Below are 26,617 nucleotides of genomic sequence, written 5' to 3'. Positions count from 1 at the left end.
CCGTGTACACGTATATTATTCTATTTAATAAAGACGTTGTTTGAATCTTTAAGTGCGGCACAAGTAGAATAGAACAAGAAAGGCGTAATATCGCAGTTATTTTTTATATTACTTATTCCGGATATAATCCGTATGTCCGTTCTTGACTTTGTTCTTTATAAACACACTAGCTGCATGGAAAAAAAGGAAAATATGAATGGTATAGCCTAATTGATTTGTATTAAGCTGGTTGCTATAATATCCTTAATGACAGCAAACTAAATTAACTGATACAAACTACCATTGTCTGTCCATTTGATATTAAGTTTACACTTTGTCACTGTCTTGCAACTTTCTTTGATGGGCATGAAATATTTTGCAACACTTTTGTTTAGATTGTATTTTCCTATCTTGATTTCCTTGATAGAGGGTTGCTGCTCTCAAAGAAGTTTTTAAACCCAAACTTCCATATGGTGAAGTTGAAATATTCACAAATTGGTTGACTGTTATGAAATATTATCTGTTTCACAAATGATATATGATAATATGTTCCTTATGTTATAACGTAACAATCTGTTTTCTTTTCATGAATGTGCCTTACCTAATTATACTATTTACTGGGTTTGTATTAACATGTGCAACAAGAAGGTTGACACATGTGGAACGGGATCTGCTTACCCTTCCAGAGCACCCGAGATCACCCCCAGTTTTTTGTGGGGTTTTATATGTTGCTTAGTCTAAGTTTTCTATGTTGTGCCTTGTGACATTGTGTTATATTATTTGTCTTTTTCTTTTTTTAGTCAAGGCCTTGTCAGTTTATTTTTTATATACAAGTTTAAATGTCCCCTGGTATTTTTCGCCCCTCTTTTAGGTGCTGATCAGGGTGAGGTTACATGTGTCTCCCAAATAGTTTATAATATCCCATTGCCGAATATAGTTTACTGTGCAAGAAACATTTTTCTGAATTAAAGGGAAAAATTGAAAGGAGCTGATGATTACGTAAAAGACAACAACTTTTCTAAAGCTGAATTATGAGTGATTTCCCAAAAGCTGTTTTTCAGAGTCTGAGGGATCAATCTAGCAACTTATTCTTTTTTTGGAATGTATAATTCAAAGATTAAGATTTTATGCGTTTAAAATAATTAAAATTCAATCCTACATGTATATGGCTATGATAACCCACATTTGTTAAAATGACTCATTTGGGAGATAATCATCAATAATTTAATCTGGAATATATATATTTATCGCTATTTTGTGCATTTTTTCTTTGATATTTTTATGATAATTTCCTTATTATGCTACTCGCTTGAGATGGAAAATTATCGCTAGAAACTAAGTAGGCATGTGCGTTTCTAACGAAATTGACATGAAATTGACAACGTGTCCTAGGTAAAATAACAATAAACAGATTATCATTGATCATCTCAACTCGATTGCCTTTCTTGCTTTCGCCATCCCAGCTCAAGCGAGAATATCAATCTTGTTGAGATGATCAACGATGATCTATAAATACATGTATATACAACAACAAAATTACTATCAATCACCAACTGAATATAATTCAATTTTAATAAATAAGTTATATTTAGAGTTCCTTTCCAAGTTGCATTGATGCAAAAGTTTAATTCTGCGCTTGAAACAGTTTTGCGAGCTGCCATTATAAAAAGTGCTGATGGGAGATGAATTGATTAAAACTGGAATCTATCATAATCTGCACCGAATAAGGAGTCCTTTTTCATAAAAAACATAAATATATTGTATTTGAGTAATGTGCATATTTACATGTCTCATTAGAATTGATTGTTACCAGTGACCGTCAGTTACTGTCATTGAATACTTTTAAAATGTAAAAGGTCACTTTGTACATGTTTACACTTGAAATATGGTCAAGATGTAAAAAGACATATAAACTTTATAGGCAAAATGTAAAATTCCAAGTAGCAGTGTTTGAAAATACTTATTTTTCAATACACTTTTAATCCTAAAATCTTAGCAAGCTCTGTACAGCAAGACCATGATAAATGATTCTTACCATGATGAAATAATGATATATGTTACTGTGTATTACAGAGGAAGATACTCCAAGCTCACCGAGCTGTAATCGTAATCCATCACCACCTCCACATTTACAGGAACAGATTGAATCATTAGAGGCAGACAGGATTGGCAACACAACCTATAGTAAACACTGGCTCTTCACTACTTTGATGAAATTGATTGAGGTATGTGTATAAAAAATCATTTGTATTACTATTGGGAAGCTGATTGAAATCAAAATAAAAGTAAGTTGTACTAATAAATACAATATTCAAAATTTAGATACAATACCAAAATGTGGATAATACCTAAATTTATCAGCTATATTAACACCATGATTAAAACAAGGATATAATATATTATTTTAATTGTCTCACTTCAAAATTCACGGTATTTTGTTTCAGTATCAGGCAGCTACAGCAATGTAAATTATTTGTATAAAGCTTTATATTTCAGAAGATTATAAGACCAGTGGATATTTCACTATATATTATATATAATTTGTATAAATCATTTAAAATTGTAGATGAAGCTTTTAGAAAATAACATACAAAAGGGCAAATGAACATGTCAAGAGGGGCTTGAAGTTTTTTTTTATGATTTATTTATTCCTTGTAAAAGACAATCTTATGACATTTGCTCATAATGTAGTCGTATGTAGTCAATGCTTAGTTGATATTATTTATTGTGGTGTTTAATTAACAGGAAGTGGAGAAAGAAGATGAAGCAGAGTTTGGTGTGGATGTGGATGAGGAATTACAGAACGAACTCTGTAAACTCTGGGACATGTCAATGAATACAGTAAGATAACTTAATGAGATGTGGAATATACATCTGACAGACAACAACCTAAAATCACAAAAAAATAATCAGAAGAAATTGTACAATAATTTGAATTTCAATATTTTTTTATAAACCTTTTTTTCATCTCTTTGTTTAGTTTTTTATACGACCTAAACAAAAATTTGGGATTCAGCAGGGCTCACACTACTTCAGAATTATAGGGAGAAGTGACTTCTCTTTTTGAAACTGATAGGGAGAAGTGGTGAGATTTGAAAGAGAAGTGCTCATTCGCGCGGTGCGCCACAATGTTTGGATTTTACAATAGTATAAAGGGCCATATGTAAATAATGTTCTTTTTATATTGTTCAATTCATATCTGAGTGAAAAAATACAATTAAAGTAACATTTGAAATTAAAAGTTGTTTAAGTTTTACCTGAGACTACTATAACACTGTGTTATAGTAGTCTCAGGTTTTACTAAGGAACTAAATATCTAGCACTAAAAAAAAAATAATTTTAAAAAATGTAAAGAAATTATAATATATCATTATTACAATTTAATTAAAAATTATCTTGTGTATGAAATTCAGTGTTTCTCATAAAAAAATATAAAAGTTATTAAGCTGGGCCATAATATATTGAAATTAGTATAATAGTCTCAGAGTTAAGCAACTTTAATCAATAGTTTGAAACAATCCATAAAAAATATAGGGAATTATATACAACCAATCAAAGATGTAACCAAAAGTTTCTTAATGTGTGTGGAATGCGTAATTTTTCCCTTTGGGATCAATATTCTTATGTCAGCTGTTCCGTCCGTGCGTTCGTAGTAATTATTGTAAAAGTACGGATTTCGGTCATCATGGTCATAGCTGGTCCGGTTCAGATCCGTAGTTTAGAAATCGGTCAATGGCGGGCAAGAAAATTTACAAAAATAAACGATGTTTGACAAGTTATTTGAAAAGGAACATGACGTTTTTAATGCAATAAATGGATTAAACATTTACTGGAGGCAACTTTTATCACGTTTAAATGAAGTAACAAACTTATGTTGCCGCCGAAATTTAGGTTGATGTACGTTTTCGAGTAACAAGCACCGGAACTTGCGAAAATGCATGAAGTGATAAAAAGTTGTATTTTTATCAAATAACCTGCTACACACTGCGAAGACAATGCTTCAACCTCTTTTTCTAAAGATAATGATCGTTTATGTCTGAATTTCTTTAATTATCAATAAAAAATTGATGTTTCATCAACTTGGTAAAAATTGAAAATGTCCGATGGAGGAAGCGACTGAAAGCGAGTATCGTCAAGAACAGGGCGACTTGATTTCGCTTTTGGGGGTCGGGGAAAGCGAAGTGACGGTCAGGAAGGCGACTTCTTCGCCCAAGTCGCCTGGTAGTGTGAGCCCTGGATTGTATAATGGTATGATGTCATCGTCTGTGTTGTCCGAAGACACATTTGTTGTGAGAACAATAACTTTAGTTTAAGTGAATGGATCTCTATGAAATTTAATAAGAAGGTTCAAAACCACAAAAGGAAAGTTGAGATTGATTTTGGTGGTTATGGTCCCAAAGGTCTAGGAAGTAGGGGCCAAAAAAAGGGGCCCAAATAAGCATTTTTGTAGTTACCAGTCAATAACTTGTGTTTAAGTGTATAAATCTCTCTGAAATTATACCTCAAGTTTCCATACTACAAAGGGATGGTTAAAGGGGGTTATGGCTCAAATCATTTAGCAATTAGGGGCAAAAACGGGGAAAAACAGGGTTAAAAGACAATTTAAAAGCAGTGTAAGGGAGGTAATCTAATTCTATTTTAAGAACTGTTATGTATATGTTTGATTGCCTCCCTTACATTGCTTGAAAATTATGTATTCAGAAAAGATGATTGTCTTGAGATGATTAGCTGGTTTTTTTTAGAAGTTACTATTGATTAATATTATGTTTAACCATGACTATGTCCTTTTATATTTTGATATTTTATGATGTGTTTAAATGAGTAGTTATTGTTGCAAACTCCATTAGAAATTTGAGATTATTTTTGAAATAAGGAAAAGAGGGATGTGAAAAAAAGATGGGGGGGGGATAAGAATTTGTACAATTTTTCTTAAAAAATGAAGGAAAAACTGAAACAATATTTAAACCGTATTTATTCATAATTTAGGCTAGCTGGAAAAATAAGAATATACCTGCCAAAAAATATTAATTAAAATGATTATGTCCTTGGAGTTTGCTATGAAAAAAAAAATAGTTGATATCTATTCACTCTTGTCAGATGATCATAATGTGTCAAGGTTAATTGTACAAGTTTTTTGATTATCAGATGATGGGCCGCCAATTTGATTATCAATTTTTATGAAGTAAAGATATTAAATTCAAAGATGTCAAAATGCATATTTTACCTTGATAGGCACCAATATAAGTTTTTGATTTTTTACATTTGTTACATTAAATATAACATTTGCTAGAACTGCTCATTTTTCCAGTCCTGGTATGGTTTTGGATTTAAACATAAAAATTAGAAGATGTGGTATAATTGATAAAATGAAAATGAACAATTGTATTCAATTCTTTTTTTTCTAAAATATTCAGAAAATTATCCAAATAAAATGAATTTAAAATCAAATCAAAGAAAAGGGCTACAAAATTATCGGAATCTTTATGAAAAGCTACTAATTATATTTCTATGACTATCACATGACTTTTTGTTATTATCCTTTTATCATATTTATTTTTTTAGGATGTAGCTAAGTTTTTAGAAAAATTTAAAGCTGTTGATATTTTAACTGGTGTAATACAAAGGTCCAAGGCACCACGAGTAACTGTGAGTACTTTAGTGTATTTATGTTGAACATTTAATGTGCTTTTAACTGTATCCTGGTACATATGCCACACAATTGTGAAGAGGGGAAGGTTTAATATCTTAACGTACATTATGTCATAGATGTCAGCTTTCAAATCCTCCTAAGGATTAGATCCCCCTACTAAATTATTTCAGTGTGAGGTTTACTGTCACACATTGTAATAATAAAAAAAATACAAGTTACAAATTTATTTTTGCCATTATTTTTAGTTCAAATTTTTTAAATATTTGGTTATTGGTACATATCACCAGCTATTATTTAGCAGCTTTAAACACACTTTCAGACAATTCAAAATCATACTTGTGTGTTGATCACCACATATTAATGAGGGGAATTATATCATTGTCAAGTTCAAGATACAGATTGAATCTGTTTTAACATTGAAACTAACCTTTCTTTTTCTACCTTACTGACTGACAATACAGGGCAAGTGCTCATTTTGACAGAATGGAAAATAATTTGGATTAACAAAAAAAAACAAAAAAAGTTTCCGTGGATTTGAAATTGGAAACTCTTTTCCCTTCTGGGTTTTTATATAGATATTGCTTCTTTTTATTTGCCCCCTCTATTTATAAAACAACTACTTTTTGGCTATGGTACAGCTGGTGAATGACTTAAAATAAGGTAAACTGCAAGGCCTTTCAAATTATATGGTGACAATTCCCCAAGATTTTTATTATATAACATTCATGATTGGCAAATAAGTCAAAATCTAGATTTCAAATTTCTTAGTGTAAACATTTATTTATTGATAAAAAAGAATTGGTGTGATTGCAAAATTCAAGTGTAAGTGGATGTAAGCAAATATAGGCAAATGTACGGTCTTCAACAATGAGGACAATATCATGCTGTATAATTAGCAAAGAAAGGCTCTGACATGAAAAGTATGAAACAATTAAATTGAGAAAACTAACAGCCTAATTAATAAAAAACCAAAACACAAATATGACAGACATGTACAAGCAACAACAACTGAATTCAAGGTTACTTATGGATAGGCACTTTAAGAATGTGGAGGGGTTAAACATAATCCCCTAACCTGGGAGTAATATTACAGTACAACATAACAAAGTATAAAGATCCGTTGAAAATGGCATAACTCATCAGATTGATACAGAGCAGAAAAACATCTAACAAAAACACAGACTGGACGTGACAGGATATTTATACACACTAACAACAAAAAATACACCAAGTACTTTTCTGAGAGTACTTACAGTTACTGACACTAGTTTATAGCTACTAACAACTTTAAAAAAATCATGTATCTAAGACTAAAATATCAATCAGTACAGATCCAACATCCAACGGATTTTGTGTAAAGACGTCATTCATTAACAGTCAGAGCAAAACATGACCTTGTGCAATTCCCAAACCTAGGTATTGACAACCTGTAGTACTGTGACTTTATGTGTATGTGTCTTTTGTTAGTTTTATTTTGTGTTCATTTTATCTTTCCTTTGAGATATGCCTCACCATGAGCTACTTATTTTACAGGAAATATGTGTCGGTATACTTGGAAACATGGCATGTGATTCAGATATATGTGAAAGTTTATCAAAGAACCAACAACTTCTGTAAGTTTTTGCATATATGTACATTATAAATGAATATCTACAATAGTTCATAAACATATAATAAATATACTTTTAAGAAATGACTTTTATATTAAAAGATAATGTATGATGTTTTGGTTGAATTGTACTGAAGGATATAAATAAGTATGGGCCTGACTGGTATCAAGAAAAATGAGAAGTCACTTACCAGAATCAAGAAATTCAAGCTTAGCAATCCTAGATTGTGTTGGCAGTGGAGATGGTGACATCAACTTTTATGTTCCGTCTGTGGTTAAAGTTTTTTTATTAGACATCAATAACTTAGTCAAACCTCCATTGATTGTTTTAAAATTAAGACAGAAGCTTGTGACCGATAGACAGTTTCAAGATCAAAATTTTGAAAAAGTATATTTGGTGTATTGAATGATTATAAGGTGTACATGTATATCTCATTAGGTTTATCTGACCTTGACCTCATTTTCTTGGATATTTTTAAGTTTATGTGAAAGTTGTAGTAAAGCTTTATATTTAGGACTATTAACATAAAATCAATGTTTAGTAAAAAAGGCGAGACATTTCAGCGTGTGCATTCTTGTCTCTATTTTCAACATTCAGTTATTTTCCATTGTTAACATTTAAATTCAGTCTCATGTTTATAGTTTTTCAGTCATCAATAATTTTGTCAAATCTGTTGTCTAACTTTCACAAAATCTTCTACTCTGAAAATACTTGGCCAAATGAAATCAAACTTGGCCACTATCATTGTTGGGAAATCGTGTTTAAAAAATGTGTTTTAACTCAGACAACTCAAGCTTGCAGTCGCTACTAAGACTTTGTAAAACTTTATTGTTTCATATAAAAAATTTATTACACTTTCAACAAGGTTATATTTAATTAATGTGAATAATAATATTCAACTATTAAACCAATATAACAACCAGGCATTACAATTGTAATAAGATTAACATGTTTTAAAGCTTTCAAACAAACAATCCACAAAACATAAGAATCAATTGAAATGGACTAAACCTATTACAATAGTACTAAGGATTACAACATTAAAATAAATTATAAGAGACAGGAAGTGTCAACTTGGGAGAATGTACTGACAGTGAGTTCAGAGTCCTAGGATGACTAGATCACATTTTCCTTGGCTTGGATGTTAGTGCACCTCTGAATCAAAGTACATTGTACTGTGACATTCATGACATTTGAATGTGATCGCTTGGAAAAATCATAAAAAAGTCCTTATACTGTCTTGTACTCATATAGTTGATGGCTACGTCAGCTTTATCATGTTAAATGTACTTTACATATCATGTATATAGTATAGTGCAATAGTACTTTGATGCATAAAAGTACATGTTTCGATACATATTATTTTACATAAGTTAAGTGTATACATCAGTTTCAAAGGAAATTCTAGATGTTCATATTTAAAGAAATAATTTATGCTATGCCTTGATTTGTTGGAAATTTTTACATGGCCTGGGCTGTTTTATAATTAAATTCTATTCCAAGGTTAGATTATAAGAAAGCCACAAATATAATTTGGAGAGCAAAAAAAACTCAGAAGGGCCTTTTCACAACCAAAAATGTTGAGGTCAAATATTCCTAAAGAAATTGTAACCTAAAATAGTATGGTATTTTATTTCAAGATATTCATAAAATAGTTTGATGTTAAAAATACTTAGACTTTAATTTACAATCCCAACATCTTTGTTTATACACCATTCTGTCTGTAATCAGTACAAAAACTCAAAAAGAAAACTATTGAATTGTGAATGTCTGAAAACCATAACATAGAAGTTATATATATAATATAATCAGTTACTGTTCTACAGTAAGCACTTTCATACAGGTATTGTCAATGACTAAGTATAATTTGTAAGATGAAACAGGATCATTGACCGAACGACACAAAAAGCCTTATCTGATAATAATTTGCTATATTTGAATGAGGTTAGATTTTTATTGATTAACAATTAAACTTTGTAGCCATTGAAGATATTGGCTAGCATTCAAATAAGGAATATATCATCTGGTTGTTGGTACATATTATCAGACATATATTTTCCGATCACCTTGTCTATCTGTCCGTTCCAACAAAGATATTAACAATAACCAGCAATAGAGTTTCAAAGTCCTGCTCCAGATAGTAGTACAATATACTACAAAACTATATGTGAACTATAATTTTTTATCTCAGTAGTTCATTGTTGTACTGATTAATCTTGTGACTTACTGACGACATTTGTGTATATTACATAAGCTACAAAATTGACAAAATGATAAAAGGACAATGATTTATTTTTAGTTAACTGCATGAATATATTTGATAAAAGTGTTATGTACAATGACACCCTCTGAGGCCTTGATGAAAATGATATACTTTATAACTATTACTTAGAGTATATACATTTGACAACAGTGCAACTTTGCTTGTAAAGATAGACCTAGAAAATTGCTCAATATCCCTTGGCATTCACCTTCTCATTGGTACGCTCTGTACACTTGTTATATCCTTGGTATAGTTAAGTCAAAGAGTAAAGTGATCAGGATGTCATTTCACTAGCTTCCTCCAAGTCTTCACTTTGTCAAAGTATAAAAATGGCAAAGCAGGAATATATTTTTTTATACGCCCGTCAAAATTTTGACGGGACATATTATGGTATACAAATGTCCGGTGTCATTCCGTCTGTCCGTCCGTCCGTCTGTCTGTCCGTCTGTCTGTCCGGCGTAAACATGTCGCACCGTAACTTGAGAAGGACTTATCCAAATTTCATGAAACTTAATATAGTTGTTTCTTATGATGGTCAAATGATCTGTATACTTTTTGGTGAAAATAAGATTAAAACTTTTTGAGTTACAGCACTTTGTAACTAAAACAGGGGTGTGTTTTTTTCACATGTCGCACCGTATCTCAAAAACGATTCTTAATTATGGCTTAAAACTTTAAACACTTCTTAGTTATATTAATCTTAATATCTGTATACTTTTTGGTGATGATTCAAAATTTTATTTTTGAGTTATTGAGTATTTTGTAAAAAAGGGGGAGGGTTTTTTTACATGTCGCACCATATCTCAAAAACGATTTATGATTATTGCTTAAAACTTTACACATGTCTTTGTTATATTAATCTAAAGATCTGTATACTTTTTGGTGATGATTCAAAACTTTATTTTGGAGTTATTGAGTATTTTGTTAAACAGGGGAGGTTTTTTTTTACATGTCATGCCGTATCTCAAATACGATTTATGATTATTGCTTAAAACTTTACACACTTCTTTGTTATTTTAATCTAAAGATCTGTATACTTTTTGGTGATGATTCAAAACTTTATTTTGGAGTTATTGAGTATTTTGTTAAACAGGGGAGGTTTTTTTTACATGTCGTGCCGTATCTCAAAAATAATTTTTGATTATTGCTTAAAACTTTACACACTTCTTTGTTATATTAATCTAAAGATCTGTATACTTTTTAGCTCACCTGGCCTAAAAGGCCAAGTGAGCTTTTCTCATCACTTGGCGTCCGTCGTCCGGCGTCGTCCGGCGTCGTCCGTCGTCCAGTTTTTGGCTTATAACTCAAAAACCAAAGCATTTAGAGCAAATCTGACATGGGGTAAAATTGTTTATCAGTTCAAGATCTATCTGCCCTGAAATTTTCAGATGAATCGGACAACCCGTTGTTGGGTTGCTGGCCCTGAATTAGTAATTTTAAGGAAATTTTGCTCTTTTTGGTTATTATCTTGAATATTATTATAGATAGAGATAAACTATAAACAGCAATAATGTTCACCAAAGTAAGATTTACAAATAAGTCAACATGACTGAAATGGTCAGTTGACCCCTTTAGGAGTTATTGCCCTTTATAGTCAATTTTTAACCATTTTTCGTAAATCTTAGTAATCTTTTACAAAAATCTTCTCCTCTGAAACTACTTGGCCAAATTAATCCAAACTTGGCCACAATCATCTTTTGGGTTAGTAGTTTGAAAAATGTGTCCGGTGACCCGGCCATCCAACCAAGATGGCCGCCATGGCTAAAAATAGAACATGGGGTAAAATGCAGTTTTTGGCTTATAACTCAAAACCCAAAGCATTTAGAGCAAATCTGACATGGAGTAAAATTGTTTATCAGGTCAACATTTATCTGCTCTGAAATTTTAAGATGAATCGGACAACCCGTTGTTGGGTTGCTGACCCTGGATTGTTAGTTTTAAGGAAATTTTGCTGTTTTTGGTCATTATCTTGAATATTATTATTGATAGAGATAAACTGTAAACAACAATAATGTTCAGCAAAGTAAGATTTACAAATAAGTCAACATGACCGAAATGGTCAATTGACCCCCTTAGGAGTTATTGTTCTTTATAGTCAATTTTTAACAATTTTCATAAAATTTGTAAATTTTTACTAACATTTTCCACTGAAACTAATGGGCCGAGTTCATTATAGATAGAGATAATTTTAAGCAGCAAGAATGTTCAGTAAAGTAAGATGTACAAACACATCACCATCACCAAAACACAATTTTGTCATGAATCCATCTGCTTCCTTTAATATTCACATAGACCAAGGTGAGCGACACAGGCTCTTTAGAGCCTCTAGTTTGTTTTGATTCAAAATTTTATTTTAGTGATATTTAGTTTTTTGTAAAAAAAAAACAGGGTTGGGGATTTCACATGTCCCCGCTGTGTCTCAAAAACAATATATGGTTAATGCTTAAAACTATCTCAGAAACTATTTATGATTATTGCATAAAACTTCCACACAAGACGTCGGGTGTATCATGCGCTCATGGCGCAGCTGTTTATTCTGGTAACTTCTAAATAAAGTTTGAGATTATTTCGGTAGGAATTTCTTAGAAATTTTTCAGAGATATAAATATTGTTCTTGTTACAGCAATGAGTGGATACTGTTGCTCATTTTCTATTTTTTTCATAAGATTGATATAAAAATATGGATATGTGGTATGATTGCCAATGAGACAAATCTCCACGAGAGACCAACTATATGTTATACCACCTTCAACATAGTACAAAATCAATACAGCATAGTAAGCTGTAAAAGACCCCCAAATTACAAATCGGAAACTATTCAAATAAGGAAACTAATGGCTTGGTATGTGTACAAAATAATAAACGGAAAAAAATATATGAATACCACAATTAGTTTGCTGTGAATTTGAATTGTGCAAATGTAGTACCAGTAATGTTAGTTTAAAGTGAGATATTAAATCTATTTCAGGAAAATGGTTTTACTTCTGTTAGAAGGGAGAGACCCACCTACTTTGGTTGAAACAACAAGGTAATGATTTGAAAAGTAATGCATATGATTATAATGCAATAAGACATGTAATGGCCCTTTTGATTGGCTGACGTCTGCTGTAAGTTTGACGGCTGATAGTCTGAGGCAATACAGCCAACGTTTTCCAATATTTCAATGTTTTAATTTGAACATTTTCTGAGGTTTGCATAATATAAAAAAAAGATAACAGTCATGTTGAGGAAGCATTGCAAGGGTTGTTTGGGATAAGTTAGTAAAAAATGTTCATTTTGCTGGCGTGACCGCTTCTTGATTTCAACAAAACTGTCCTAGGGCTGTCAAATTGCAATTTATATGATCTTTGATTCCAATACGGTTCATTTTTTTCTAAATCCATTTAGTTCAAAACAAGATCAGTTCTAATTGGACAGACTACTTAAGGTGGTACATTTGTACCAAACACCTTGACTAAAATTAATTTGGCTCGTTTAAGTTTCATTAAATTTTGACCCATTGACAAAAATATAAAATTTAAAAAAAACTTGAACCACACACTTTATCCAAAAAAATGTATTGGATATATTGCAGTTTGACAAACACTTAATTTGATCATTGCTAATTTTTACAGAGTTATCTCCCAGTAGTGTTATGAACCACATTTATCTGTTTTGTAATTCTATTAAGACTTACTAATCATTAGACCACACATTTGTTGACTTTAATATATTTAAAAGTATGAATAGAAATAGACAGAAACCTAACAACAATAAACAGGGAAAAATACTTGGCTACTGGAAATTAAAAAAAAGAGGAAAAGTCACTGAAACACATGTAGAAATTCAAAAAACAAGACAATTTTAAAACGAAAATAAGATAAAGTAAATGTTTTCAGTTATTTTGAAAGTCTGGAATGTTATCATGAGGCTAGTTTATTGATTTAATCTCACTATTCTTGTTTCAGGTTAATGTTTACTTGTTTATCATGTAATCAGGCTAAGTCCAGTTGGTTAGAGGTCATTAACAGTTCAGAAAGTCTCCATGATCACATCATATTCATTCTTCAGAGTTCAACAAATGGTGAGGTTCTCTTTGCTTGGAGTCTATTACTCATAACTGCTTTTGTCAAATTTCAAAATCAAAATAGATCAAATTACTGTAGTTTGCTGTATACCTTTTTGTTGAGCCTTTGACTTCTGTTGAAAAAGCAAGTAATATCGATCCTACATTCCGTCGGTGGTGGCGATGTCAACAAACATTCACTATGTGGTTAAAGTTTTGAAATTTTAATAACTTTCTTGAACTTTCTTTGATTTCTACAAAACTCGGACAGAAGCTTGTTTATGATCAGAAGATAGTATCCAGAAATAAATTTTGTAAAAAATAAAATCCGGTTTATCCGTATTTTACTTATAAATGGACTTAGTTTTTCTGCCAGTTAACATTACATTCACTCTGTTGTTTAAGTTTATGAAATTTTAATAACTTTCTTAAACTATCCTGGATTTCTACCAAACTAGGACACCGAGAAGCTTGTTTATGATCAAAAGCTACTACGGTATCTAGAAGGAAATTTTGTAAAAATGTATTTCCTGTTTTTCTGTATGTTACTTATTTATGTACGTAGTTCTCTTCCAGTTAACATTACATCCAATCTGCAGTTAAAGTTCCTAAAACTATTAGATTCATAAAGTAGGCGAGACATTTGGTTCAGCGGAACTCTTACAAATTTTTATTTGAGACAGTGAGGCAAATGTTTTGTGTTATAGATGGGTGTTTTTGATTGGCTCATTTTCTCTATCACACACACTTTTCTGATTATAAAAGTTATTTGAGATTCAATGACTGTAAAAATAAAAGTAAAATAAAGTTGTCCACAAAAAATATTACACATTTTTGTTTTCAACCCATTTCTTTGGATATTTCACAGAAAGTACGCAAACTGCTGTGGTTGTGTACCTTTAATTATATGGTTGTCTAAAGATTTCCTCCATATTTACATTTGATATTTCCATGTTTTTAATGTTCTAGTTAGATCTAGACCTTCCCCATTTGAGTCTATGAAACATTCTTTTGTCTTTCATCTTGAAAACTGTAATAGAACAGAGACAAGACAGTTAAAGCAAAATGATTTGACTCCTTATAGCATATTTATTGTAAAACACCATTAAAGACTTTTGTTAATGTTATCCTCTGGGTGTCTTTCTGTTTTGTGGGATGCCCCATCTCCATTTATGTTATCCTCTGGGTGTCTTTCTGTTTTGTGGGATGCCCCATCCCCATTTATGTTATCCTCTGGGTGTCTTTCTGTTTTGTGGGATGCCCCATCTCCATTTATGTTATCCTCTGGGTGTCTTTCTGTTCTGTGGGATGCCCCATCTCCATTTATGTTATCCTCTGGGTGTCTTTCTGTTCTGTGGGATGCCCCATCTCCATTTATGTTATCCTCTGGGTGTCTTTCTGTTTTGTGGGATGCCCCATCTCCATTTATGATATCCTCTGGATGTCTTTCTGTTTTGTGGGATGCCCCATCTCCATTTATGATATCCTCTGGGTGTCTTTCTGTTTTGTGGGATGCCCCATCTCCATTTATGTTATCCTCTGGGTGTCTTTCTGTTTTGTGGGATGCCCCATCTCCATTTATGTTATCCTCTGGGTGTCTTTCTGTTTTGTGGGATGCCCCATCTCCATTTATGTTATCCTCTGGGTGTCTTTCTGTTCTGTGGGATGCCCCGTCTCCATTTATGTTATCCTCTGGGTGTCTTTCTGTTTTGTGGGATGCCCCGTCTCCATTTATATTATCCTCTGGGTGTCTTTCTGTTTTGTGGGATGCCCCATCTCCATTTATGTTATCCTCTGGGTGTCTTTCTGTTTTGTGGGATGCCCCATCCCCATTTATGTTATCCTCTGGGTGTCTTTCTGTTTTGTGGGATGCCCCATCTCCATTTATGTTATCCTCTGGGTGTCTTTCTGTTTTGTGGGATGCCCCATCTCCATTTATGTTATCCTCTGGGTGTCTTTCTGTTTTGTGGGATGCCCCATCCCCATTTATGTTATCCTCTGGGTGTCTTTCTGTTTTGTGGGATGCCCCATCTCCATTTATGTTATCCTCTGGGTGTCTTTCTGTTTTGTGGGATGCCCCATCCCCATTTATGTTATCCTCTGGGTGTCTTTCTGTTTTGTGGGATGCCCCATCCCCATTTATGTTATCCTCTGGGTGTCTTTCTGTTTTGTGGGATGCCCCATCTCCATTTATGTTATCCTCTGGGTGTCTTTCTGTTTTGTGGGATGCCCCATCCCCATTTATATTATCCTCTGGGTGTCTTTCTGTTTTGTGGGATGCCCCATCTCCATTTATGTTATCCTCTGGGTGTCTTTCTGTTTTGTGGGATGCCCCATCTCCATTTATGTTATCCTCTGGGTGTCTTTCTGTTTTGTGGGATGCCCCATCTCCATTTATGTTATCCTCTGGATGTCTTTCTGTTTTGTGGGATGCCCCATCTCCATTTATGTTATCCTCTGGGTGTCTTTCTGTTTTGTGGGATGCCCCATCTCCATTTATGTTATCCTCTGGGTGTCTTTCTGTTTTGTGGGATGCCCCATCTCCATTTATGTTATCCTCTGGGTGTCTTTCTGTTCTGTGGGATGCCCCATCTCCATTTATGTTATCCTCTGGGTGTCTTTCTGTTTTGTGGGATGCCCCATCTCCATTTATGATATCCTCTGGATGTCTTTCTGTTTTGTGGGATGCCCCATCTCCATTTATGTTATCCTCTGGGTGTCTTTCTGTTTTGTGGGATGCCCCATCTCCATTTATGTTATCCTCTGGGTGTCTTTCTGTTCTGTGGGATGCCCCATCTCCATTTATGTTATCCTCTGGGTGTCTTTCTGTTTTGTGGGATGCCCCATCTCCATTTATGATATCCTCTGGGTGTCTTTCTGTTTTGTGGGATGCCCCATCTCCATTTATGTTATCCTCTGGATGTCTTTCTGTTTTGTGGGATGCCCCATCTCCATTTATGTTATCCTCTGGGTGTCTTTCTGTTTTGTGGGATGCCCCATCTCCATTTATGTTATCCTCTGGGTGTCTTTCTGTTTTGTGGGATGCCCCATCTCCATTTATGTTATCCTCTGGGTGTCTTTCTGTTCTGTGGGATGCCCCATCTCCATTTATGTTATCCTCTGGGTGTCTTTCTGTTTTGTGGGATGCCCCATCTCCATTTATGATATCCTCTGGATGTCTTTCTGTTTTGTGGGATGCCCCATCTCCATTTATGTTATCCTCTGGGTGTCTTTCTGTTTTGTGGGATGCCATTTTGATCATATATTTTGAATTTTGATCACAATTACAGTGGATATATCAAAAACTTTAAAGAATGCTTTAGAATAACAGAATGATATCCATTAAGATTAGTTCATTTTTTAACTAAATGAAAGCAACAGTTTTTAGACAGACAACAACTGGTGTGTAAGACAAGACAGTCACAATATTCATAGTTTATGCAGAAATCATTAAAATTGTATGAAATTTTCCCAAGGAAAAAAGTGGAAATAATTTTACCTAACACAAAGAACATAAAAAATGAACAATCTATAAGGAATGTCAACAAAGTCTGCCAATTCCTTTATCCATATTGACATTTCTATACAGCATTGCTGCTCTGTTACATTTTCATTTGAACTTAGTCACGTACTACTATTTATAAAGAAATTGTACAGCTAAGTGCAAACACACTACTGAGATATAATTTTAAGGACAAATTCTTAGCTTATCAGTGATTGAATTTATATAGTCTTTTTCTGAAAAGTATCTTAAACACTTGAACTGATAATCTCAATAAAAGTTTATAAATCGGTCATCAAACCAGATGAACTGCAGGATGAGTTTTTGGTTACCCTGGGACGCAACATCATCTTTCCTCAAGACCCGTCAGCAATTTCATTGTTTTCTAATTGAAACCATTGGGCCAAAATATTGACAAGTAATTAAAAGAAGAACTTATTACATGTACTTGATAGTAACTAATTATTACAAAAACGCAAAATATTTCATAGTGGCAAGCTAGACTTTGCCTAGTTGTGTAATGATTTAATGTAATGAAAAACAGATATAAAAACTGTTTTGTGCAGTACTTGAGAATTTGTATTTTATTAAATGATTCTTCATTATCGACTCCTAGGAGTCGATATTAAGAATTGAACGATGGACAGTTAGTGCGTGAATTTTTCTTGCTACCTGATTGGAAGATATTACGAGACGTGAATAATCAAAGTTTATTGATTGGTTAGGACAATCCAAACCTAGTAAATGTCCTTCAATCCCGTAGAGTATCGAATTTGTCCTCTTTTTTTTAGCAATTAGATTTTGCCTGTTCATTAATCATGCATATTCATGATATTGGTACACGGATAACTTTTATCTATAAATAGTCAAATCTTCTGGAGTTTCATAAACAACAACGTTAAATGATATATACTACTTCATAACGTGTGACCTCACGTGTGTGATTAAATTTGTTGATTGATGCACGTGGCTATTCTAGTAAATGAATTAATCTACAAAGCGAGAGCACTTTCCATTTTCATCAGCTAAGAGTCGACTAGCCCTTATTGAAAGGCTAATGCTTGTTGAATTGCTGTAATTGATATCCATTGCTGAATGATTAATAATGATTATTTATGTATCTTGGGCAAGGGTTTGTGTTTATGAATAATGATATTAGAATTGCAACAGACATTTTAAAACATCTTGGAAGTCTCTAGTTTCAATTCAATTGACATCCATTAACATACCTTTATGGAATTCTTTAATTGGATTATGTCTTTTTATTAATCATCTTGTTAGTTAAATTGCTCTTACAAATATATTAGAGTAGTTATTTGTGGACCGGGAAGGGATATTTTATAAATAAAATGTAAAACAGCGCCATCTGCTGTATATGACGCTTATTTGTTCGACTTATTCTTAAACTGATGTAAATCTGTTCTACATTTTACAAATAAAATAGGTTAGTAGTATATTAACAAAAAGACGAGAAATTGACCCACAAAATTGAGTAGAGTCTCATCATTGAAGGCCAGTTGAAGAAATTATTTTATTGAAGTTTAAGCTTCGTTTATATTTTCAATTGCAGTGTTTTATAGGCCATTCCAATTAAAGTTTGTTTCACAGGATTTAATAGCAAATAGGATAAAACAAAAATTAACTAAATTTTTGTGAAATTTGAACTTCATTGTCATGTATCTATTAAATAAGCATGTGAAAAATACAATGCATTGATCATTGTTTACATGGAAGAGTTATGCGCCAATCAGCTGCATTAGTATCTGGAAATAATGTTTTTTTTCTAGCTTCAATATGATAATTTGATTTTCTGTAAATGGGGAAAATTGCTGAAAACTATCCTGATACATTCCTACTTATAAAATGTTGACTGAATTTTTATTATCATATCTAAAGAGCTTTTTATCAATTCATTTTTGTGCAATGCCCTAGAAAACTAATGTGTCAAACATAAGACACTTTTCAACAATCATAATTGTTTGATAAGTAGAAAGAAACAGATATGGATTGAATGTACATAAGACAAGACACTGTTTTTATTTTAACTATTTTTTAAAATTAAAATAAAATTCACAAAATTATAAAAAATATACTGTGGATTTGTTATTATTCGTTTGATACCAATTTTTACGGGTTTTGTGGGTACATGTGAACCACAAATTCAATGTTTACTGAATGACAAATTAGGCAGAGATTGGAAAACCACTAAATCAAATACCCATGAAAATGCAAGTTTGCCTCAATCCACGAAAATTGATACCCATGAAAATAAATGAATCCACAGTATTGTGGAAATATATTTGGGCTTTTTTGGTGACCTGCTCTAAAGGGTGTTGAATTAGCTGTTGACTGTCTTTGTTCATTGTCAATCATCTGTAAAGTTTTCTATTTTTAAGCACCAAGATAGACCTTTTTGGTACAATCTGAAGGATTCACATTTGAATGCAATGAGGCAAAAAAAAACATGGCTGCAGGAGTCAATCTTTGATTACAATTTGCTAAATTTCAAAAATCTTCTTCTCTGACACTTCAACGTGTGTTCAAGGAAAACTGTTTACAAACTTAACAGGAATGATGATTTGAAGACCATCAAATAGGATTCTTAGTTAATGAGGATTGAAAGACCATCAACAGGTACAGGTCCTTTTTTGATTCTGATCCAAATTGGAAAGACTACTTAAGGTGGTGAAAAACTTGGTGTCCAGAGGCAATATTTCATTCTTCATTGTAAATTTTCAAAAATGTTTTGAAATTTTATTGGATTCCTGATTGGGAGATCTTGAACAAAAGGTCATTATTTAATGCTGATCGGGGTGGGATCTATCATGTTTTGACACATACAAGCACATGCATTTTAAAATATGAACAAACCTTAGACTTACATGTTTCATAAGTCATATGAGGTATAAAATGCAATTTTTAATTTTTTGCGACATTAAAGAAATATCCTGTTTAATTCATTTAAAAAATGTCAAGCACATGTAGGGTCATGTGAGGTAGACTGTAATGTAGATTGTCTAATAAAAGAAAACTGTTTAGGTGGTATTGACTTTAGATGTACTAGTTTTGGTATGTCAGGACTTAGTTTGGGTCAGATAGATTTATGTCAAGTTTTCCTGGATGTAAAAAATCAGGACATGTATTCACACATTGTTCTTTTGGAAATAGTCCTGAATCTTGCCTTCCTTATTTTACATTTGTGCTTTGTCTGTGAAAAGTCATTGAGAAGATTTTAGTGAAGCTATACAATGTGGTTGTATATGCAATCTATTTTATATTCACCTTAAATGAATATTAATTTCTTATGATTGTGGTTGTATTAGAAGTGCTAACCTCAGATATTTTTGAACTCCTACAAAAGTAACCTATTACACTTGCATAAACTAGAAAATAAGATTCAAGTAAAGCAGAGTTCTTTAACACTTTGAGAAAAGCATAACCAAAATATTCACATCTTTACATGTTTTAGGAGTTGCTTGTTTTTCAGCACAATTTTGAAGTAATTCTTCCTAATTTAAAAATCTGTTTCTCCTCATTATTTTGTACAAAACATTTTCAAACATAATTAATTCATTGAGCTTTGATATACTTTAATAGAAGAGGGACGAAAGATACCAAAGGGACAGTCAAACTCATGAATCTAAAATAAACTGACAACGCCATGGCTAAAAATAAAAAAGACAAACAGACAAACAATAGTACACATGACACAACATAGAAAACTAAAGAATAAACAACACGAACCCCACCAAAAACTAGGGGAGATCTCAGGTGCTCCGGAAGGGTAAGCAGATCCTGCTCCACACCTGTTGTGTTGCTTATGTGATAACAAATCTGGTAAATAGTCTAATTCGGTAGGTCACATTCATGAAAGGGAAGGGGATTGTAGTTACGACGTAAGGAACATATCCGATATCATTTGTGAAACGGTCATTCCATTAATAGATGTACGGTTATATCTATGGTATGTGTTTAAAGATAATGTAAAGAGACATATAGTCTAGGGCTGAAACTAAAGTGAGGTTAGAGTTACTGCTCCATATTGAAGGCCTTTTTGTGATTGACATAAAGATCAGCAATTCACTGTCATACACTAAATCTTTTATGTTATTTCTTCATAGGCAGAAAAAAATATTACAGTTATTCCTTAAATGAAAACATGGTATTTCATTGGAATCATTGAAGACAATAAGCTATAGATAATCTCTGAACCTTTGAATTCTGGGGACAGATTTATTTAATGGGGGCTTTTCCTTCTTTCAATGGTCTGGAACATACATGAAATATTTACCACTGGATGTTAAGCAACCAACAATCAATCCTTCTTTCAATCTTTACTATACTAGTTTTCAAATATCAAGACTTCATAAACTAAAAAATCAAAAAACATATTCTGGTAATATTTTCTTGTTGAAGACAAACAATTAACCATGTATGTTTTGATGATTGGGTTTTCTCGTAACTATATAAAGCTTCATGCTCAATGAGGACTTGGAATAAGTTTTAAAAAGGCTTCAAATTGAATGATTTTTTTTAAATTTGATTTAGTTGAAATATATTACAAACATGTCAATTCTGTTTTTATTGGATGATTCAAATCCTAACAATAAACACTTATGACATAACACTGTATATTCTTAGTCTAACTAAAACTTCCTTCATATGAAAAAATGTCCTTATCACAGAAATTGTTTTATTATATATTTTCAGTTGATTTATTAAAGAACACAGGAGAGTTTGTAGATGTATTATTAGATTTACAAGAAGACATGTGTGAAAACTGGGCCACAGCAGAATTTGTACAGGCTCTGTTAGAGGCTATAAAACAGATTGGGTAACTATATATCTTCTGCTAATAGTCAATTTTACTTTGTGATGAGATCAAGAAAGGCTATCTATTATTATTATTTTTTAAGCTTAAAACAGAACAAAAAAAACCAAATATGTCTAAAAGCAAAAAACTATTAGGCACATTAAGAATATTCCAGGGTTACACTCAACCCTCTCCTTGAACTAAGAGAGTGGAGTAACAGCACAACATAAGATGAAAATAAAAATCTGTTTGCAAATCGCTTCACCTATTAGATCAGTCATAATTGAATAACAGAAACTTTATAGCAAATGTTTTCACTAAGAAAAGATCTACAATAAGTAAACATAGTCGAATCGATAACTATTGCATTACAGTGAATTTTTAACTGGTAGGGGACAATATATTGCCATGCAATACTCACAGAATGCTTGTATTAGTTAAGAACACCAGGGCTTAAAAATGATAACACAAATTCAGTTGTGATATAAAGTTTGAGACAGTTCATAAAATAACATAACTTTTAAAATGGTATTATTAAGCAGATTTTCTTTTTAAAAAATTATCCAGTAAGAGTTGTCTCCCCTCCTCTTTCAGTTATTCAAATGGATAAGCAATGTTTCAATTCTTTAAAGTGATTCAAATTACCAAAAGAGAAAGATTTCTGTCTGACCACTTATCAATTATTTTTTAGCTACAATTTGTGGATGAATGTATTTTAATGTGATTTTTTTTTTTATTTGTTTCTATCAATCATAGCATTTCTATATAAATGATTGACCATTTAGCTGTTCACCAATGATATATGTATTTTGCAGATTGAGTCACAGTCAACAATTAGAAATCTACTTCCGTATTTTACAGTTATTGTCAACAACAGATGCTGGAGCAGAAGCACTAGGTTAGAAGTAGAAAATGACAAACAAAAAAGATTTGAGTGCTTCTTTTTTGTAAATTTATTTGGGTTTAAAAGCGTTGACCATGACCAGAGTACAGTTTGTATGAAGCAGGGAAGTGCTTCTTCTAAAAATGTGTGCACATTCACCACTTTTACAACCCTATAAAATTACTAAAAGAAGCATTCAATGCTTATAATTACAATTTTATTTTGCTAAGATCATGAAACTCCTTTCTATCAGATATCTTTCATTTACCTGCAACTTAATGTGGAAGCTTGTGTCAACATTTCATTCTGAAATGAAGGTTAATTTCAGAATGACTCAAGATCCCTTTTAGCCAATCAAAATAACGTATTATAATGAAATGTACATGGTTTATAAATGTAATCAAATTTTTTAACACTTAGAGCTCACAAAAAAATAATGTGTTTCAAGTCACCCTTATAAATTATACAACCCTAACTTTATTGTCTGAAATTTTGTTTCACGTGTCCCAAAATCTGGGTCTAGTTAGTGCAATTTGTAAAAGTTTTTGGTGACCTTGAATGGTAATAAAAAATTTAGACTAGTGTGTTTCCAGACGATAAAATGCAACCATAAACCTGGCAAAACATTAAATGACAGTTTCATATTCAAACAATCTTCAAAATGAACTGACAAAATGGAATTGAAAGAACAATAAATTTATTATACATATGTAAAAATACACCAACACACAATGCAAGCAAACAGTGAGTGTGAAAAATCCAGTACAACTGTACATGAAAGAATCAAAATAAAGATATACTAGTTATAATACACTTCGATAAAGTTCTTAGGTTACTTACAGTATACTGTATAGCGGGTTGATTTCACTGGGTGAACATTTTCGCTTATTTTGGCGGAATAAATAAAATAGCCAAAATTAATTCCACCAATTTAAAAGTGTACATGCAAAGGTATTGATTAAAATTTTGAATCAGCCAAAATAATAACTGCCAAAACATTTTGTATACCTTTTTCAATGAAATACTCCAAATTTTACACCCACCAAAATAAACCGCTATGCAGTATATCAGCATGTCATACCACACATCATGCAATATGGTATGATTGAAGTTTTTATGTTGTTATGACTTTTATTATAATTTGCTTCTGAATAAATCTTTTTCTTTGAACAGTGTCCTGTGCTGATGCTGTAGAGAAGCCATTGGTTAAGTATCTTAATACAGTGTGTGATGATGAAATAGTGGGCATAGAGAATAAAGAATCTTGTATAGCGTCAGCACTCTCAGTATTAAATATTCTCTTCTCATCAAATGAAGAAACATCTAACAGACTCATAAAAGGTGTCCTTAAAGATACATCATTTAAATGAAATAATTGTACCTGTATTGATGGATAATGCTGTGAGCAGAAATCATTTTGAAAGAGTTCGTTTTATTAATCTTTGCTATAAGCAATAATTAACAGGGTCCTCCACCATTTGATGCTCAACTCTGGCATAGATAATAAACTAATGTTCAGATTAATCAAATTGTATTCTTCAAAACACATCTACATGGAATGGTAACAATAAACCAAGAGAACAATCAAACTAATATATAATCCACAATACGAATAACCCCATAAAATGGTTAAGGAGAGATAACTCTCTTAAAAGTATGTTAACTTTACCAAACATCTTGACCATACCAAGCTGACATACATTTGGATAACACAAACTCTTTGTCCTGCTATAAAAATTTTGCAATCAGTATATGGTATGATTAACCTTAAATTAAAAGAAGAATGTCAGACGAGTTGATATACAGCAATGAAAACAGAATTAACTTCAATTGTAGATTTGCTAGACTCATTTATATATATATTTATGATTGGGCTTTCATTCCATTGACTCTTTAAGATAAAATTAAAATAGAAAGTTTATGTTTGCTAAACTTCCATGTTTAATGGGTATTTAGGGCAAAAGGATACCAAAATTAGTTAAAGATGGTCTATAAATAGATTTCGTTGATGTAAAAAAATCCATTTAAGTTTTTATATTTAGATTATCTTAACATAGTTTTGAAAATGTTTGATAAAATTGTTTATTATTGCTCTGTTTTAGATGAGAAATTAATACGAGTGTTTGTAAAAATATTAGAACCATTGTATCCATGGCTACAAGACATTAAAAAGTCAACAACTGACCAATCAGAAAAGAAACGTTTATTATGTGAGAACAGTGGAAATGTGGAAAAGACAGATTTGAAACGTAAAAACAATGATCATGCTTCTGATACTGACAAAGAATCTTCATTTAATAGTGAAATTAAAGAAGGATTAAAACAAAGAGATGACAAAGAATTTCAGCATTTAGAGATTTTATACCACATTGTTGAGGGATTTGTTTATGATTATATGTTCACTCTGCAGCTGGTAAGTTTACATTTTATGATTCTGTAGAACTCTAATTACCACATACAAAACAAATTGCACTTTAATTGCTGACCTTCATCTTACGATCGGTGGCCGAGTTGTCTAAGTAGTTACTATTGTAATCACTAGCCAGTCAACACTGAGGTTGTAAGTTAGAACCACACTCGTACTGGTGCACTTTACTCCAATCTTAATTGACTAGGATTGTCAGTTTTCCTATCGAAGGTCAAGGTTTTCTCCGGGCACTCTGGCTTCCTCCAACAATAAAAACTGGTCTCCAAGAAGTAGCAATAAAGCGGTGCTTAAAAGTAGTGTTAAAACACCAAAAATCAATTTATTTGAAAAGGGTGCAATAGCCTATGATTTACAGCAAGTGGTATTCATCAATAACCGCTTTCTTACAAAAAAAAGATTTGGAGGAGTAGTCAATAAATCTAGATAACTGAAAACTACCATTCCTTACTTGACAACCAATATCATTATATACACAGCAGATCTACAAACATCATACAAAAATTGTCAATTATGGAAATCATAAAAAGGACAAAGTACATACAAAATATAAAGTTTTTATTGTCCATAATGACGCCCAATGATTTAAATTAAATTTTGTACAAGATTTTACATATTGATTACATTAATTATTATAACAATTAAACAAATGTAATATTTCTGTACAGAACAATTACATACAATGTAATTAAGTGAAGCATTCTGCTTGCCAAAATATAAACTTTCTTTGTATAAAACATTTTCAGCATCACTTACCAGTATGTTGAATACAAGATGTATATTGTTTCTGTTGCAGCAACAATTTTAGCAGCTAAATTTTGATGCCACATATAAAAGGGGAGATAACTGAAATTATGAAAGGATGATAGATTTGTAGAGTTACCTCCCATTCAATAATAACATGTTTTTATTACTTTATACAGATGATAGATAGTGACAGTGAAAATGAAAGTGAAGAAGAAACACAAAAGACAGATGTAACCAAGTTTTTGTCATATCTCAATGATTCTTGTAGTAGATGTCGAATTAACTATCTTGTTCTGACAATGAAGGAGTCCATTAATGAAGCATTTAACCCAACAGAACTTTTAACAGATTTAGCAGCGAAACATAAGAAAGAACGATTGGCCAGGATTACTGCTGATGCACTTGCAGGCAGAAACTTAGACAGATCAAACTCCAATACAGACAGTCAAAATAATACATAGTTCTAATATTCCTACAAGAATCAAATTAATTAGTAATAAAGGTTAGAAAGAACACTAAAGAAATTTATTTTGGTAGTTCTAAGGTAGGTATGTAAAGTAAATGTTGCTATAGAAACCAGAAAACTTTTGACCAATGTAAAATTAGTTGATTTCTGACTGAACAAATGGAAAATGGGAAGGTTTTGTATCATCAAAATTAGTAGATGTGGTATCAATGACACTGAGATAACTATCACCCA

General features: G+C 32.0%; 1 protein-coding gene across 1 annotated transcript; it reads left to right on the top strand.

Moving 5' to 3' along the window:
- Positions 1-68: 68 nt before the first annotated feature.
- On the top strand, positions 69-26,441 carry LOC139482334 (protein saal1-like). The gene is made up of 12 exons (XM_071266174.1): positions 69-199; positions 2,053-2,204; positions 2,725-2,820; positions 5,542-5,625; positions 7,163-7,242; positions 12,471-12,530; positions 13,450-13,565; positions 21,760-21,883; positions 22,678-22,760; positions 23,919-24,086; positions 24,848-25,158; positions 26,094-26,441. Exons 1-12 carry the CDS (start codon positions 133-135, stop codon positions 26,376-26,378), a joined length of 1,626 nt encoding a protein of 541 aa, XP_071122275.1. The 5' UTR covers positions 69-132; the 3' UTR covers positions 26,379-26,441.
- Positions 26,442-26,617: the final 176 nt, after the last annotated feature.

Source organism: Mytilus edulis, chromosome 7 (genome assembly GCF_963676685.1).
Source record: "Mytilus edulis chromosome 7, xbMytEdul2.2, whole genome shotgun sequence".
Taxonomy (NCBI): domain Eukaryota; kingdom Metazoa; phylum Mollusca; class Bivalvia; order Mytilida; family Mytilidae; genus Mytilus; species Mytilus edulis.
This window is presented reverse-complemented; position numbering and strand designations above follow the sequence as displayed.

Bases quoted from the DNA above. Each gene is read 5' to 3' on its own strand.
- LOC139482334 (XM_071266174.1), top strand. From the start codon at position 133: ATGTCCGTTCTTGACTTTGTTCTTTATAAACACACTAGCTGCATGGAA. The intron at 12,531-13,449 runs GTAATGATTTGA...TTCTTGTTTCAG, and splicing joins ACTTTGGTTGAAACAACAAG to GTTAATGTTTACTTGTTTAT. The intron at 21,884-22,677 runs GTAACTATATAT...TGTATTTTGCAG, and splicing joins GAGGCTATAAAACAGATTGG to ATTGAGTCACAGTCAACAAT.